The following is a 13,216-nucleotide window of genomic DNA, read 5'->3' on the forward strand; positions in this document are numbered from 1 at the left end:
ACAGGATACTAAAGTAATTCTCTTTATTCTTTCACAAACAAAAATTATGTTCTCGAGAAAACGCAATCACGATTATATAATTATATAATCGTGTTTGTTTTGATTGACTGACTTTTGTTGTGAGAGAAAGAGAGCAACGAAACGAACGAGCGATAGTCGTCACAGGCTCGTGAATTGCGTGGATACTCTATAATTTTTACCTTAAATCACGTTCTTTGGATCACAATAGATATTGTTAATTAATATTTTCTTTTACTCTTTACGATATAAATTGAAAATCTTGCGGGACACGACCTTTCTCGCTAGAATAAAAGCTCCCTGAATTCATGACGAAATTGTACGGCGAATTTTCTTGCGAATCGCGTGAAACGGGCTTAAAGAACACGAGGAAAGAAGGGCGCCGCGTTCGTCCGCCGACTCCTCTAATGCCCGCATATTTCGCGACACGTCGCGCGGAGAGACAGCGACTCGACTTGCGTTGCGCACGATATTTCTCGCGCGCGACGTTTCATGCATACGGCATCGATGACGATTTTTCAACGGGGCGACTTCGTCACTGCTCCGATAGATTGTTATTCTGACATTTCGTACGTTTATCATATAAAAGATACAACAGGATAACTGATACATTTAAGGTACTCGGAAAGAACAAATCTGCTCGAGTATTTAAAAATTTAGGTAGATACAGATTTGAAAATAATTTTGTTCAACCATCGAAATAATTCTGTTAGGAAACTTAAGACATGATGAGCGATGCTGCGACAAGTTTTGACATTCGAGTAATCAAGTTGAACGTCTTATACACTCTGAAAATAAAAATTATTAAAAATAGACGAAACCAGAAACTTAATACATATCAATCAGATTTCTGATTATCACAATTAGAGTTATAATAGATTTAATTATTATAACAGATTTAGAAAATTTTCTGATTTATTCATTTTTTCAATCAGAATTCCAATCAATTTATGCAATCAGACACTTTTATTTGATAATTCAACATAATTATTTTCAAATCTATATCTAGCTTTTCTAGAGACTTTAGCAAAACATTCGTTCTGTTTAGAATAATGTAGACATTTTTTATCGTAGAAATCATTGTTTCATTGTTTGATTTAAAAGCTGTGAGTATTCATTAAATTAATATCAATATAGTTTTAGGCATCTAACAATTGATTTTTTGTTGTGAGACGTTTGATATCAGGAATATTCAATACATTGAAGATTTTGTAATCTATATAACTATAAAAAATGCCTTAGTATTTGTTATACTTTCAATTTATAGTATATGTATATTAAGGTTACGCTCATCGCGGTCGAATCTTAATTTATGTACATAATTATGCGTATATGATTGCACGCGAGGAAAACTATGCGAAGCGAGTAATAAATGATTCTTCCAATTCAATTACAAACACGTGAAAAACAAGAAAATTAATTTGGTATCGCACCGTAAAATTAAAAAGAGTCAACAAACAACGCGCAGCAATAAATTCCGATTTTATAAGATGATTATCATAGCAAAATGAAGGAAGTATACTTAAAAGTAAAACTTTATATAAATAGTATGAATATACATGAAAAGAACTTTAACGAAGCATTTAAAAAAAAAAGAGGTTACATTGATAAGTTCTAAGTTTGGATTACATTTCCGGCCAAAATGAAAGTTCCAAAATGTACATATTATATAATATTAAAAAAGATTACTTAAACGAAATCGAGTAATGTATCGCTTATCATGAAGAAACATCGGGAACGTGGAAGAAATCAAAAACAATCAATCTAAAAATGGTTGAGTAAGATCAAGATATTCCAGATTTCAGGAATTAAGCAACAAAACAGTATTATGTTATGTTCATTATTCAGAGCAGTTCTTGTTGCTTAAATTTTAGGATATCCTCATGTTTTACTTAACAACTTTTTATCAATAAATATAATGATATCAGATTTATTTTTATCACGATGTTTCCCCATGATGAACGATATATATCACTTAACTCTGCTTAAGCAGCCTTTAACCCTTTGAGAAGCTTTCTAACAAAGTAACTTATGAAAGATGTTGTTTTCTGCGAGTTTTCGAGGTCGCTGAATTCAATTTAGCCTCAGAATTCTAAAATTCAAAGGAGAGTACAACTTTTTTCGTAATCGTTCAGGAATCGTTTTATTTGTACATTTTCTTACATACGATATTTTTCTTCGTAAAAAACCGAAAATTATCATAATAATAATTATCATAATAACGACGTTACTCAAGAAAAAATTGTGAACTAAAGTTAATAAAATCCTTATTCGCATCGTTACGAAATCGTCGTCATTTATACGCTTCTTCAATCATTTAAAAACTAATTTAGGGTTGGATTAACAACTCTGAATTAGTTTTTAAATTATTCTTTGGACTAGGGATTACATGAACACACACAAACGGTACTGAACTCTTAGAAATCAGCTTAAATACCTAATACGAAAACTTAGTTAGAACATTTGTGCATACATGCATGCATGCGATATTGATGTAATAGTGTGCGTAGTGATGTGCCAACGACACATAAATCGTATGTATATGTAAATCCTACTGAACCAGTAAAACAGACGACTTTAAAGCCGGCTGCATACGATGCTTGTTTTCTTGCTAGCTGGATTAGATTCTTGCCACCGTATTATATGTTCTTTATTAAAATATACGGAGTAAATAGAGTAAGAAATTAACAGACCAGTCACACAGTCGAATGTGAGGCGAATAATCAACTGTGATTGATCAATTTCTTACCCTTAAGCCCTTGAATTAAATTCTTGGAGCCAGGAACGTGTAGCCAATCAACATTATGTAATTTTTACAGAAAAACGACAAGCTGATTGGCTACACATTTCTCGGTTCAAGAATTTCAAACCGAGTTCCAACATTATATAGACACAGGACTTTACTTCTTACTACGTTTATTGTAGACGCATCAGCTACAATGCTGACACTGTCAGCACCGCCTCCAATACGGTGGGAAGATTCTAATCCAACCAGTAATCCAGCAGGAAAACGAGCATCGTGTGCCGCGCCGGTTTGTAAGATCCCCTTAATTGAAAGCCGAAATTTCACCGCGTTCTTAAAGACGTGATTCGGCCGACGACGGTCAAGGCCGACCTCGATTTTCGACGAAAGCGAAAGAGAGATGGAGGACGTATACGCCTCGCGACCTTTCGACGGAGAAATTTCGGAACAAGCGTGTACACAAATACCGGCGGTTAAAAACACTCGCTTCGATCGAACGGGCGAGTCTTACGACTCTTCTCGCGCGGCAAGAAGTCGGCGAAGGACGAACGCGCGTAGAGGAGAAAGTCCTCGACGGACTTAGCCGAGCTGGGGGCACGCTGGATGTCAGCTGACGGAGACGAAGGCTGCCGGGAGACAGATGAAACGCTGGCAGATTGTAATCTAACGTAATAAGAGTAACACTCTGTGTGGGATGCGACGAGAAACCATACCTTCCTCCGCTCTACATTTCACTCTTCTAATTAAAACGTGACGAAAGAGGCATCGAGAATTATTTCAAAAAGAACAGACGTTTCCCAGAGAGGACGAAAGGGCAACTGATAAGGCACAAGTTTTTTCTCGCTACGCGAGATTAGAAATGTCGTGTTGATAGAAGTGACGTGGCAAAATTAACGACTTTTCAGTAGGACATTTTACTAAAAGTTCACAATTGAAACAATGTTTTAATTAAGATAGTAGATAGACAAATTTTAGAAGATTCTATTTTCTATAAATCTCACTTTCCTTTCAATTGTAAAAAGAATACATTTTATATATATAATGTATAGGATACATTTTTAACTTATCCGCTTAGAGGTGGAAGTGTCACAACTGACGTGACTCCGATAAAATTTGCACTGTATTACGGTAGCAGAGTCTAAATTGAAAAAACTTGGTCATAATTATAAAGATTGATATTTTTATGGAAAAACGATTTATAGTTGATTTACTTATATAAAAGTGTCACACAACTCCGATATTATAAAATTTACGCTGTACCAGGATCGCTGTATTCGAATTTTAAAAACTTGGTCACGAATTTAATGTAACGTTTTACAATGAGTTTTAAACATTCAAACACTGCGATCCTAGTGTGATGTAAACTTTATCAGAATTGCGACACTTTTCCATACAAGCAAACGAGCTACAGATGTATAGTGTGTTTTATAAAAATATGTTAATCTTTTCGAGGCCACACTTTCCTTTGAGTATTTAAAAAAATTCCAACAATTTTTTTGCTCACGTCACTTTTCCATCAATGCAGGGGCACTACGTATAATGCGCGAAAATGGGAATTAACCTTGAAATTAGAATCAAGTTCCGGATCGAGCACATGGCAGCGCTCTTAAGGTTAATAACGGCAATGATAATAATGATATTGAACGCGGGACAGAGGCGGAAGAAGAACGGAGCGAAGCCACCGCGCGAATGACGGGACGGATTATCGGGTAACGGACGGCGACTAACGTCGCGTCAAAGGTGACGTCCGGTGACCCCGTTGTGCATCGCGCGATTTACTCACGCAGTCTAGTAGAACTTACCCGATATGACGAACGCTCCGCTTCCACGTAATCGATGACAGGTTTCCGAAGGAGGAGAGGGAAGAAGAACGAGTTTGCTGCCGCCACCACCGGATCGCACACGACGCGGAGATAAGTCGCGGGCGGTTTCTTATTATCTCTTGGCAATGAACCACGGCATGTTACTCCGGCACGACGGACTTCCCCCTTCTGATGTCGGAAAGGCGGATGATAGGACTGCCGTTCGTGCGCGTAGAAAACGAAGAGAACGACGTGGTCTGCACTCGCGCAATTATCTCGTCCGAACGAAAGGAGGATGAGAAAGGCGGAGAGTAAAATGTGAGAGAGAGAGAGAGAGAGAGAGAAAGAGAAAAAAAGACGCGGCCAAATTTCCTGCCCCGACAACAGTCACCCGATCGCGAGCGCGTCCCGTACCGCCACCGATGGATGTAGCACACCGAACGTAGCACCGCGCACTGACTGCTCTCGCTCGCCGTTCACCAAGGCGATAAACAAACTCGCCGCCTCCTGCCGCCCGCCCTTCCCGCGACACGACTACGCGCACGCACTCCGTCTCACTCGCGCTCCGCGTCTCTCGCTCCCACTCCGCCCGCTCTCGCGCGCCCCCCCACTCGCAGCCAACGTCACACCGAGGCGCGCGCACTCGGTCGTCTCCCCTCTTCACGCCGCTGTCTGTACAGGGTGTCCCGAAGTTCGCAACTGACTGACCGGTCCGGTACACTCTTTACCTTTAATTTCCACCAATGCAGATCAACTTTAATCTCGGTTTAACTTACTGTTTATCTTTTTCTAATTTTTATAACTAGAAAAAGACGGAGAGTAAATTGAACCGAGATTAAAGTTAATCCGCATTGGTGCGAAATGAGCATAGGTGTCACGAATATCAATCAGGGGACTGCATTAGCGTCTTAAAATATTACTCAAGCAGTCTTGGAATAGAAACCGACTACAAAGGATGCGTTCAGAAAAACGCTATTAGCACTATTTGTGTCATTCTGTACTTGTATCTTAATGTATCTATAATGAACGATGAAGATAGAACGACACAAATAGCGCTAATAGTATCCTTACAAAATGCACTCAAAATACTCTACACAGCAAGATAATAGTTATTCAAAAATTGAATAAGAAATGAACGAAAACGTCCGAAATATGTTTCAATTCCGGTCGAGGTTTATATTACATTTTCGCGATAGATTTCTTTACAAGTTGTAAGATGCTTCTAATTAAATTTGAGATGGGAGGGGATTATTAACATTTCAGATTAATTACGTTGTATTGCAAAGCAAATACAATATTATTTACGATGTTTTCTTCGATATTTAGGCTAATTCTACAATGTGCTTTTTGTTTCCTGTTTCTTGTTGTTTGTCTCTTGCCTTCGTGATCAAAAGGGCAAGAGACAAACAGAGACAAACAGCAAAAAATAGGAAACAAAAAGCACATTGTAGAATTAGCCTTATTAGTTATAAAAACATTCGACTGTAATGATTAAAATTTCTGTGAAATATATTTCATTAATTGTAAAGAGAAAATAAAAGGTTTATTTGCTAGAAAGAAAATGTTAATTTGGCGCATTTAAATTTTAAATAAAGATTTATTCCAGCAAAATAAATATATTTCTCACAAATAAATTTTTAACCTTTTTTAATCTTTTTCTCAGTGCAATCAGCATACAGGGCCTTACATGATATTCCTGAGATAAATTTATTTAAAATATATACGTATTATAATAGTCTAACTTTTTGACCGTAATTGGCTTTTCTCCAATTTAATTTAAGTAAAAAAGGTATCTGTAAATTTTTATTTTAAACGGTAATTTTTCAGATAATAAGACTTTAAAAATATGATCAGTTATGGCTATGCTTAGATGGTTACATACCCATGAATCACACGTGCAGTAGAATTAGCGTTGATGAGCAGCATTTAACACGTTCACTAACATTCACGGAAAACCTAAACGAAGTCTATAATTAGCTATATTTAATAGTAAACTCTGTCTCAAGAGACTATTGCTTAAACTAAAAATTTAACAACTTCTTTTTTTACTTGATTTTTTAAAAACTTTTTTGCTCCAGTATTCTGAATCACGAATTTCGAGATATCGTGTATACTCTACAGATATTTCGCATTGTTTAAAATCTCCAAAAATTGTAACACTTAAAGTGAGATAAAAGGAAAAAAAAAAAAGAAAGCAGAAAAATACTGAAGACAAAAAGTGCAAGCACCGCGAACGAACCTTATATTTCCAACAATTCCAAGAACAAGCGCAGCTACTTCGTCCCCACCTACTCGCGCTTCGCTCGAATTCGAAGAATTCTAATTGCTACCGAATTCGAGGAATTGTTTTGATCACTACGTAACTTCTAAAGAGACGAGCGAGCGTTCGTATCTGTGTGTATTATCTTCTCGTGATTGAATGAACATGTGCGTGACACAATATAGAGTATTTTCACGATATTTTCAAGATTATATTTCCCACGCTGAATTGTACATCCCGGAATACGTGTTTCTCCCATTCGCGACATCTTTCAGAAATGAAGTTCAAACTATGAATCGAATGAAGAATAATCGAACGTCTAATTATTTTATCCGTCAAGTCTAGCTCGAATTTCCAATCGTTCTATTTATATTTTACGCCACCAGATGTCGGTGCTAAATCAATATGATACGAATCGATAATATTACTCACAAAACTGTATTTTCCTTATTATCAGTCGTACTTGCAGATTTTTCGGTTACCTTCACCCAAACTGCGAAGTTTGTACAAATTTGTTCGCAATTTCGCCACTTGTCGTCGCTAGCATCGCACGAACAGTTAATCGATCCTCCTCCCTGTCTTCCTTTCTCGTTTCGTTTCGCTCTTTTTCCGGTATCCGAGTCAACATGGTGCGTATAAGTTGATGTGTTTTAATTTTAATCCGCGATAATTTGTAACGATCCGCGAAGAATCGGTGGCGATTCAGACGCGCTTATTTCATATATCCTTTATTTAACCCTAAAATGCAAATATTAGTTAGCCAGGAGCCACGGTGGTAATGTGCGACTTGCCACTTTAAATTTAGGTTATGTTCGGAATCTGGCGATGAAGCTACAACGATTATTTATAATAAAATGTATGTATTGTTCTGCGTCGGATTGTTGATTCATATTGTTTCTTCACGCCTTGCAGAGTCGTGTCCGAACGAAGACGGTCAAAAAGGCCGCGAAGCTCATTATCGAGAAGTATTATCCACGTCTCACTTTGGATTTCCATACGAATAAGAGGATATGCGAGGAAATCGCTATTATTCCTAGCAAATCTTTGCGGAACAAGATTGCTGGGTAAGTACATAACAGTGTTGAAAAATCTTTATTTCTCAAACTTATTCAACTAACCGATAATGAAGTTTATTACATTTGTTTAGTAAATAACTGGAAATAATTATAAAATATTCAGATTCACACATTTAACACTAAATTAAAACATAATTTTTTATCTTAATTGAAGTCAGGCTGTAAGAATACTAGGTATTTTACAGTAAGGACACAATGTAACAATGATAAGTTTATTTATATTTAAGATAACATTCTTGCTTACATTGGCACAGAAAGATGTAACAATTCACTATATCAAGTTGTATCTTTGCTAGAAAACACTCGTAACTATTACTATTTCAATATAAATTTATTGTTACGCCATTTATTGGTGCCGTTGAATACTTTTACGACTTAATATTTTTACCGATAGCCAAGATGCAAATTTTCTGTCATATAAACATATGTATAATTTTAGCTAATAACAAATATACTTTATTCTTAGAGCCGATGATTACTGTTATTTATTTAATTATGTCGTCACGTTGCTCATATGAATTTTAATACGATTGTAATGATTGTATTGTAATCATTAGATTTGTCACTCACCTGATGAAGAGGCTTAGGCACAGTCAGGTACGTGGTATCTCCATCAAGCTGCAGGAAGAAGAGAGGGAACGCAGAGACAACTATGTTCCCGAGGTCTCCGCTTTGGAACACGACATCATCGAGGTTGATCCAGAGACCAAGGAGATGTTGAAGATGCTCGAGTTCAACAACATCACTGGACTCCAACTCACACAGCCCGTACCACAATTTAGCAGACGTTCTTAAATATCGTTTCCTCCTTCACATTATTAAGAAAAATGGTTGGTGTTGCACTTTTCAAATAAAATTGCAAACTAACACTCACGATACACGTGCTACTTATTATCCGTGTCAGAGCGTTTAGCTTTTTATAAACCTTGATCATTAACGACTTCCAATATCGATCAATTAATAACCTTGATCATCTGTTCCATGTCCTTGAAAAATGTTTGTCCAAAAAACTGAATATAATTTAATTTACATTATAGCTTTAATTTGAAAGAAAATTGCGAGTGTGATCATAATTTAATTTATATTATAGCTTCAATTTAAAAGAAAATTATTGATCGAGAATATGTCCTCAGTGATTACGGCAGATATTGGAAAGCGTGAGAAATGATACGATTTGTAAGTGCATCGAGAGGAAAAAAGAAAAGACAGCAGAGCGCGTGCGCTCAATCGGCCATTTTAATCGCACTAGGAACAACTAGAGACGCATGCAACGATCGTCCGTTTCACGGTGCGAGCCCAAGAACGTTTCGGGTGAAAATAATACCCGTCCTCATCCACCGTGATCGCTGTCTGAGGCATAATTCGTCGTACAGGCCGCCCTCGTGATCCTACAATCCGTAGATCTCCGCGCGCGCACACACAGACGTACGGGTAATTTCATTGCCGCACATGTGCGTCAATGTCAGGATCATCGCCGTCGTCGGTTGCCTCGTGTCAATTTACATTCGCGCCGAGTGTTTTTGTTAACACTCGCGACGGTATCGACCGCGTTTAACGCGCTCCAAGCAGTCGGAATCGTTGCCGTTTTGGCGAACTGGTTCTCCCAGCTCGCGGTATCGTTCACGACGACGAGCGCGAAGCCGCACCGTGAAGAGGGATAAGAGGGTTACGACTACGTCCCTGGCGCGTTGCATCGGAATAGGCCAGGTGCAGCTCGAACGTTTCCCGGCACCCAAGCCGAGCCTCGCCGTGACGCGGGGAATTCTCTCGATAATCTGGTTCCCTAACAATGCGCTCTACGCGCAGGAGAGGAGGGGGGGGAGGGAGACGATGCATCTGTAGCGTTAACGCGAAATCGAGTTCTTGACAAGCGATCCGGTATCGAGAGAAGGGATTCAGTTTTACATTGTACGGTGCGTTCAGCGGAAAGGGCATCCGCCGTCACGCACGATACGCAAAGGACAAACGCGGTTGCGGAATTCTAAAGCCGAGTCCCCCGTGTGTGCGGCTCGTTATCCGGGGTGCGCGGCGATTACGCGGGATCGATTGCAAATCGGCGGGGGTCACGGTGTGGCGGCGTCTCGCGGTATATAAATTCGGCGAGAGACGCTCGATAAATTCGCGTTCGCGAACGGAAAGCGTTCCGCGCCCTCGGGCGAAAGTCCGGCCCTGGTCGGACCGCGCGAGGCTGCGCGCGACCCTAGATAGAGCCGTAGCGTGAACCAAGGCTAGGAGAGAGAGAGAGAGAGACAGGGCGAAAGAAAGAGCGTGGGAAAACGAGAGAGAGAGAGAGAGAAAGCGTTAGAAGGAACGGTGGCGAGAACACCGGGGAGCGCTTCGTGGGACCTGCTTGGGGGACAGGAGGAGAGCTCGCACCGCACACGAACGGCTGGCGAGAGAGTCAGTCGACTATTAGTGGTCTGTGACTCTAGAGGTGGGCCGACCACCGGCAGAACCGAGCTCTACGCAGCTCGGTCGCGCTCGGTCGGCAGTCGGGGCCAGTCGGCCGCACTCCGCCGTTCTTCTCGCGCTCGTTTGCTCGCTCAATTCATCCGCTCGCTCGCTCGCTCGTCCGACTATCGCTCTCGGCGGCGTTGCGGCGCGCCGCCTCTCCATCAGTAAGTCGTACGCTGCGCAACGGAAGCGACGGTCGTCGTCGTCACCCGCACACCGTCCCCGCTCTCGCAAAATCTCTATTTTTTTTTTTTCTTTCTTTTTATTTCTCTCATTAAAGGCGACGTAACACAGTGTCCTCGCTACCACTGCGCTATGTGACGGATATTACGGGGCACCACAGTGTGTACCCCGCCTCCTACCGTTCTCTACCCGGACTCTACCCCACCGGTGTACCCCCCTCGCCCTTTTTACCGAGACCTACCCCACCTTTTCCTTCTCTATCTCCTCTCCCGTTGCCCCCTCTCGTCCCTGTCCTTCCCCCTAGCCGATTCTCGTCCACCGCCCCGTTGTGGAAAAAGAGAAAGACGGACTGTCTCGTGAACGCTCGTACGACGACGACGACAACGACGACGACGGGAACGATAACGACGAGGTGGCCACGGGTGCCTCGTGGAAAAGCGTGCCTGGAGAAAACATGGAGTGCCCGCACCTTGGTCAGAGCGTGCGTTTTGGCGATGACAACGTAGATGGATCGGGCTATGCTGTGAAGGATCTGCCGTTCGTCTGCGCAGGTAGGGACTCTTACAAAGCCCCGAGAAGTGCCTTCTACGCCAGCTCGAGCGCGAGACAGGGAGAGAGAGAGAGAGAGAGAGCGCGAGCGCGTTAGAATGATAGAGACGGATGGATGGTTTGGATGGATAAATGGATGGATAGGGGAGCAGCCGACTCGTCTCTCTCCTCCGCTTATTGCAATCTCCTTCCCCTTTCTTTCCATGACCCTGTCTCTCCGCTCTCTGTTTTACTCTCCTCTTCTTCTCGCGAATCCACACGACCGATCGGACACGCATACACACACACACAGACGACACTCGCAAGCTGACTCTTTTTCTTGCCCGTTTCAATGCTGATTGACTTTAATTTCAATTCGACTTGGTCCTTCTAATTCTTGAAAGAGAGAAAGATAAGGAATATTAGTCGCACCAAGATTAAAATTAAACTACATTGATAGAAACAGGCATCTCTCTTTCTCGCTCTCTTTCTCTTCGCGTCTCCCTTTCTCCGTCTCTCTCGCACGCACGCACACACGCTCGCACGAACGAATGTACACACGCACACATTCTCCTGTGCCACGTTCCTCGCCCGTGTTCCGTCTCTCTCATGACCCAGGCCCCGGCCGTTCCTCTCGCGGCCTTGAGCCGTCGTAACCGAGACGAGACGGAGCGGATCGCCCGCTGTGATTTTCCCTCGGGAAAAGCGTCGATGCGTCAAGCTCCGTGCAATTACGTTTTCGCCGACGGCCGCTCTTATCGTCAGCCGTCTCGGATTCTCCCGAGTTTGACGCACGAAGCAACGAACGAGCAAAGTATAGCGAATCGAACTCGTCGCCTGGCTATAGGTGTGTGCGTGCGTATGCATGTGTTCTCTCTCTCTCTCTCTCTCTCCCACTCCCTTTCCGAACGATATGCCCGCGTGAGAGACGCGCGAACGAATGAGCGAGCGAGTGGTATAATATGAATTTGTAGATGTGTGCCCGCTCGCTCTCGCACACGGCGTGTTCGTGGTCCCATGACTCGTTACGCGCGCGAGAGCGCGACGGCGGCGTGGTTTGGTTAGTGATGATGATGGTGGAGGTGGCGGCGGCGGCGATGATGGTGGTGTGCGCGTGTGCGTCGTCGTCCTGCTGGGAGTTCTCAGTATGCGCCGTGCGGCCGTCATCGGAAAATCAATACCAGACGGCACTAATCAGCTGGCCCTAAGATCCACACCGTCATTTGAACTCGCCGGCGAACGGTCCGCCGACGACAGCTCTCGTCCCGAGAGGAAAGGAAAGAGAAGGAGTTGTAAAAATGTAAAAGAAAAGAGAAAAGAACATCCAAGAATCCGTCCGTGCGGAAATTTCGATGGGCCGCAATCGATGTCGATGCCGCAGCGTAAGAGAAAGAAGGGGACCCCGGACCGTTGTTGTGCCGTATGAGCGCGGGATATATAGGATTATCCTTCGTTCGCCGAGTCAGACAGTGACATTGGTCGTGCTAGCTGCGAGCTATCGATTTAAAGATGCACGCGGTCATTATAGGGGGATACTATAGAGACGCTGGAGCGTTCCCATAAACATTAGTCTTAAGAGTTAAACGAGGCTTCACCGATCTCCTCCTCTTCTTCTTCTTCGTATAGAGAAACTCTTCTGGAGCTTTAGCACGGAAGAAAATGGAGGATCATTAAACCGTCATTAAGCCGCGTTGTGGTAGGGAATCGCCGAGTCGAAAACAGCTCCGTTTACTCCGTCTTACAGAACTCGAAGCAGCAGCGGATAAGCATATTATCGCTGACCGCTCTGCGCGAGTTGTGTTAAAGTGACGGCGTTTACGAGACAATGCACGACACGATCACCGAGAGTAATAGACGAAGAAGGGAGAGAGGCAATCGCTCGAGAGGAGCCGTCCTCGAAGGCCGTGAAATTCACAACGGCCACGACCGACGACGAGGGAGAGGAGGGTTCTTCCTCGAATCCTGGTGCTATCCTCTCCGTGCTTCGTGACTGAGCTCCTTCCTTTCTCTTTACCGCGACCTCGGGACTATATTTATCCGAAACGTATGTGTTTTTTCTCCCCTTGCGCGTCCACGCCGTCTGCCCTCCCTCCACCTTCTGTCCCAAAACCCCCATAGATCGGCGCAATTGAAGTCGCAAAATATGCCCCCC

At 42.6% G+C, this 13,216-nt stretch overlaps 2 protein-coding genes across 2 annotated transcripts in view; both read left to right on the forward strand.

Moving 5' to 3' along the window:
• The first annotated feature begins 7,405 nt into the window (after positions 1 to 7,405).
• RpS17 (ribosomal protein S17) lies at positions 7,406 to 8,775 on the forward strand. The gene is made up of 3 exons (XM_018543684.1): positions 7,406 to 7,452; positions 7,736 to 7,887; positions 8,457 to 8,775. Exons 1-3 carry the CDS (start codon positions 7,450 to 7,452, stop codon positions 8,692 to 8,694), a joined length of 393 nt encoding a protein of 130 aa, XP_018399186.1. The 5' UTR covers positions 7,406 to 7,449; the 3' UTR covers positions 8,695 to 8,775.
• Positions 8,776 to 10,841: 2,066 nt separating this feature from the next.
• LOC108776928 (ubiquitin carboxyl-terminal hydrolase 3) overlaps positions 10,842 to 13,216 on the forward strand; it is a 16,347-nt gene continuing 13,972 nt past the window's right edge. The window contains exon 1 of the mRNA XM_018543683.1: positions 10,842 to 11,087. Within this exon, the coding sequence (XP_018399185.1) occupies positions 10,991 to 11,087 (97 nt within the window). The 5' untranslated portion in view covers positions 10,842 to 10,990. The remainder of the gene's footprint in view (positions 11,088 to 13,216) is intronic.

Source organism: Cyphomyrmex costatus, unplaced genomic scaffold (genome assembly GCF_001594065.2).
Source record: "Cyphomyrmex costatus isolate MS0001 unplaced genomic scaffold, Ccosl1.0 scaffold396, whole genome shotgun sequence".
Taxonomy (NCBI): Eukaryota; Metazoa; Arthropoda; class Insecta; order Hymenoptera; family Formicidae; genus Cyphomyrmex; species Cyphomyrmex costatus.

Bases quoted from the DNA above. Each gene is read 5' to 3' on its own strand.
- RpS17 (XM_018543684.1), top strand. The intron at 7,888-8,456 runs GTAAGTACATAA...TGTAATCATTAG, and splicing joins TTGCGGAACAAGATTGCTGG to ATTTGTCACTCACCTGATGA.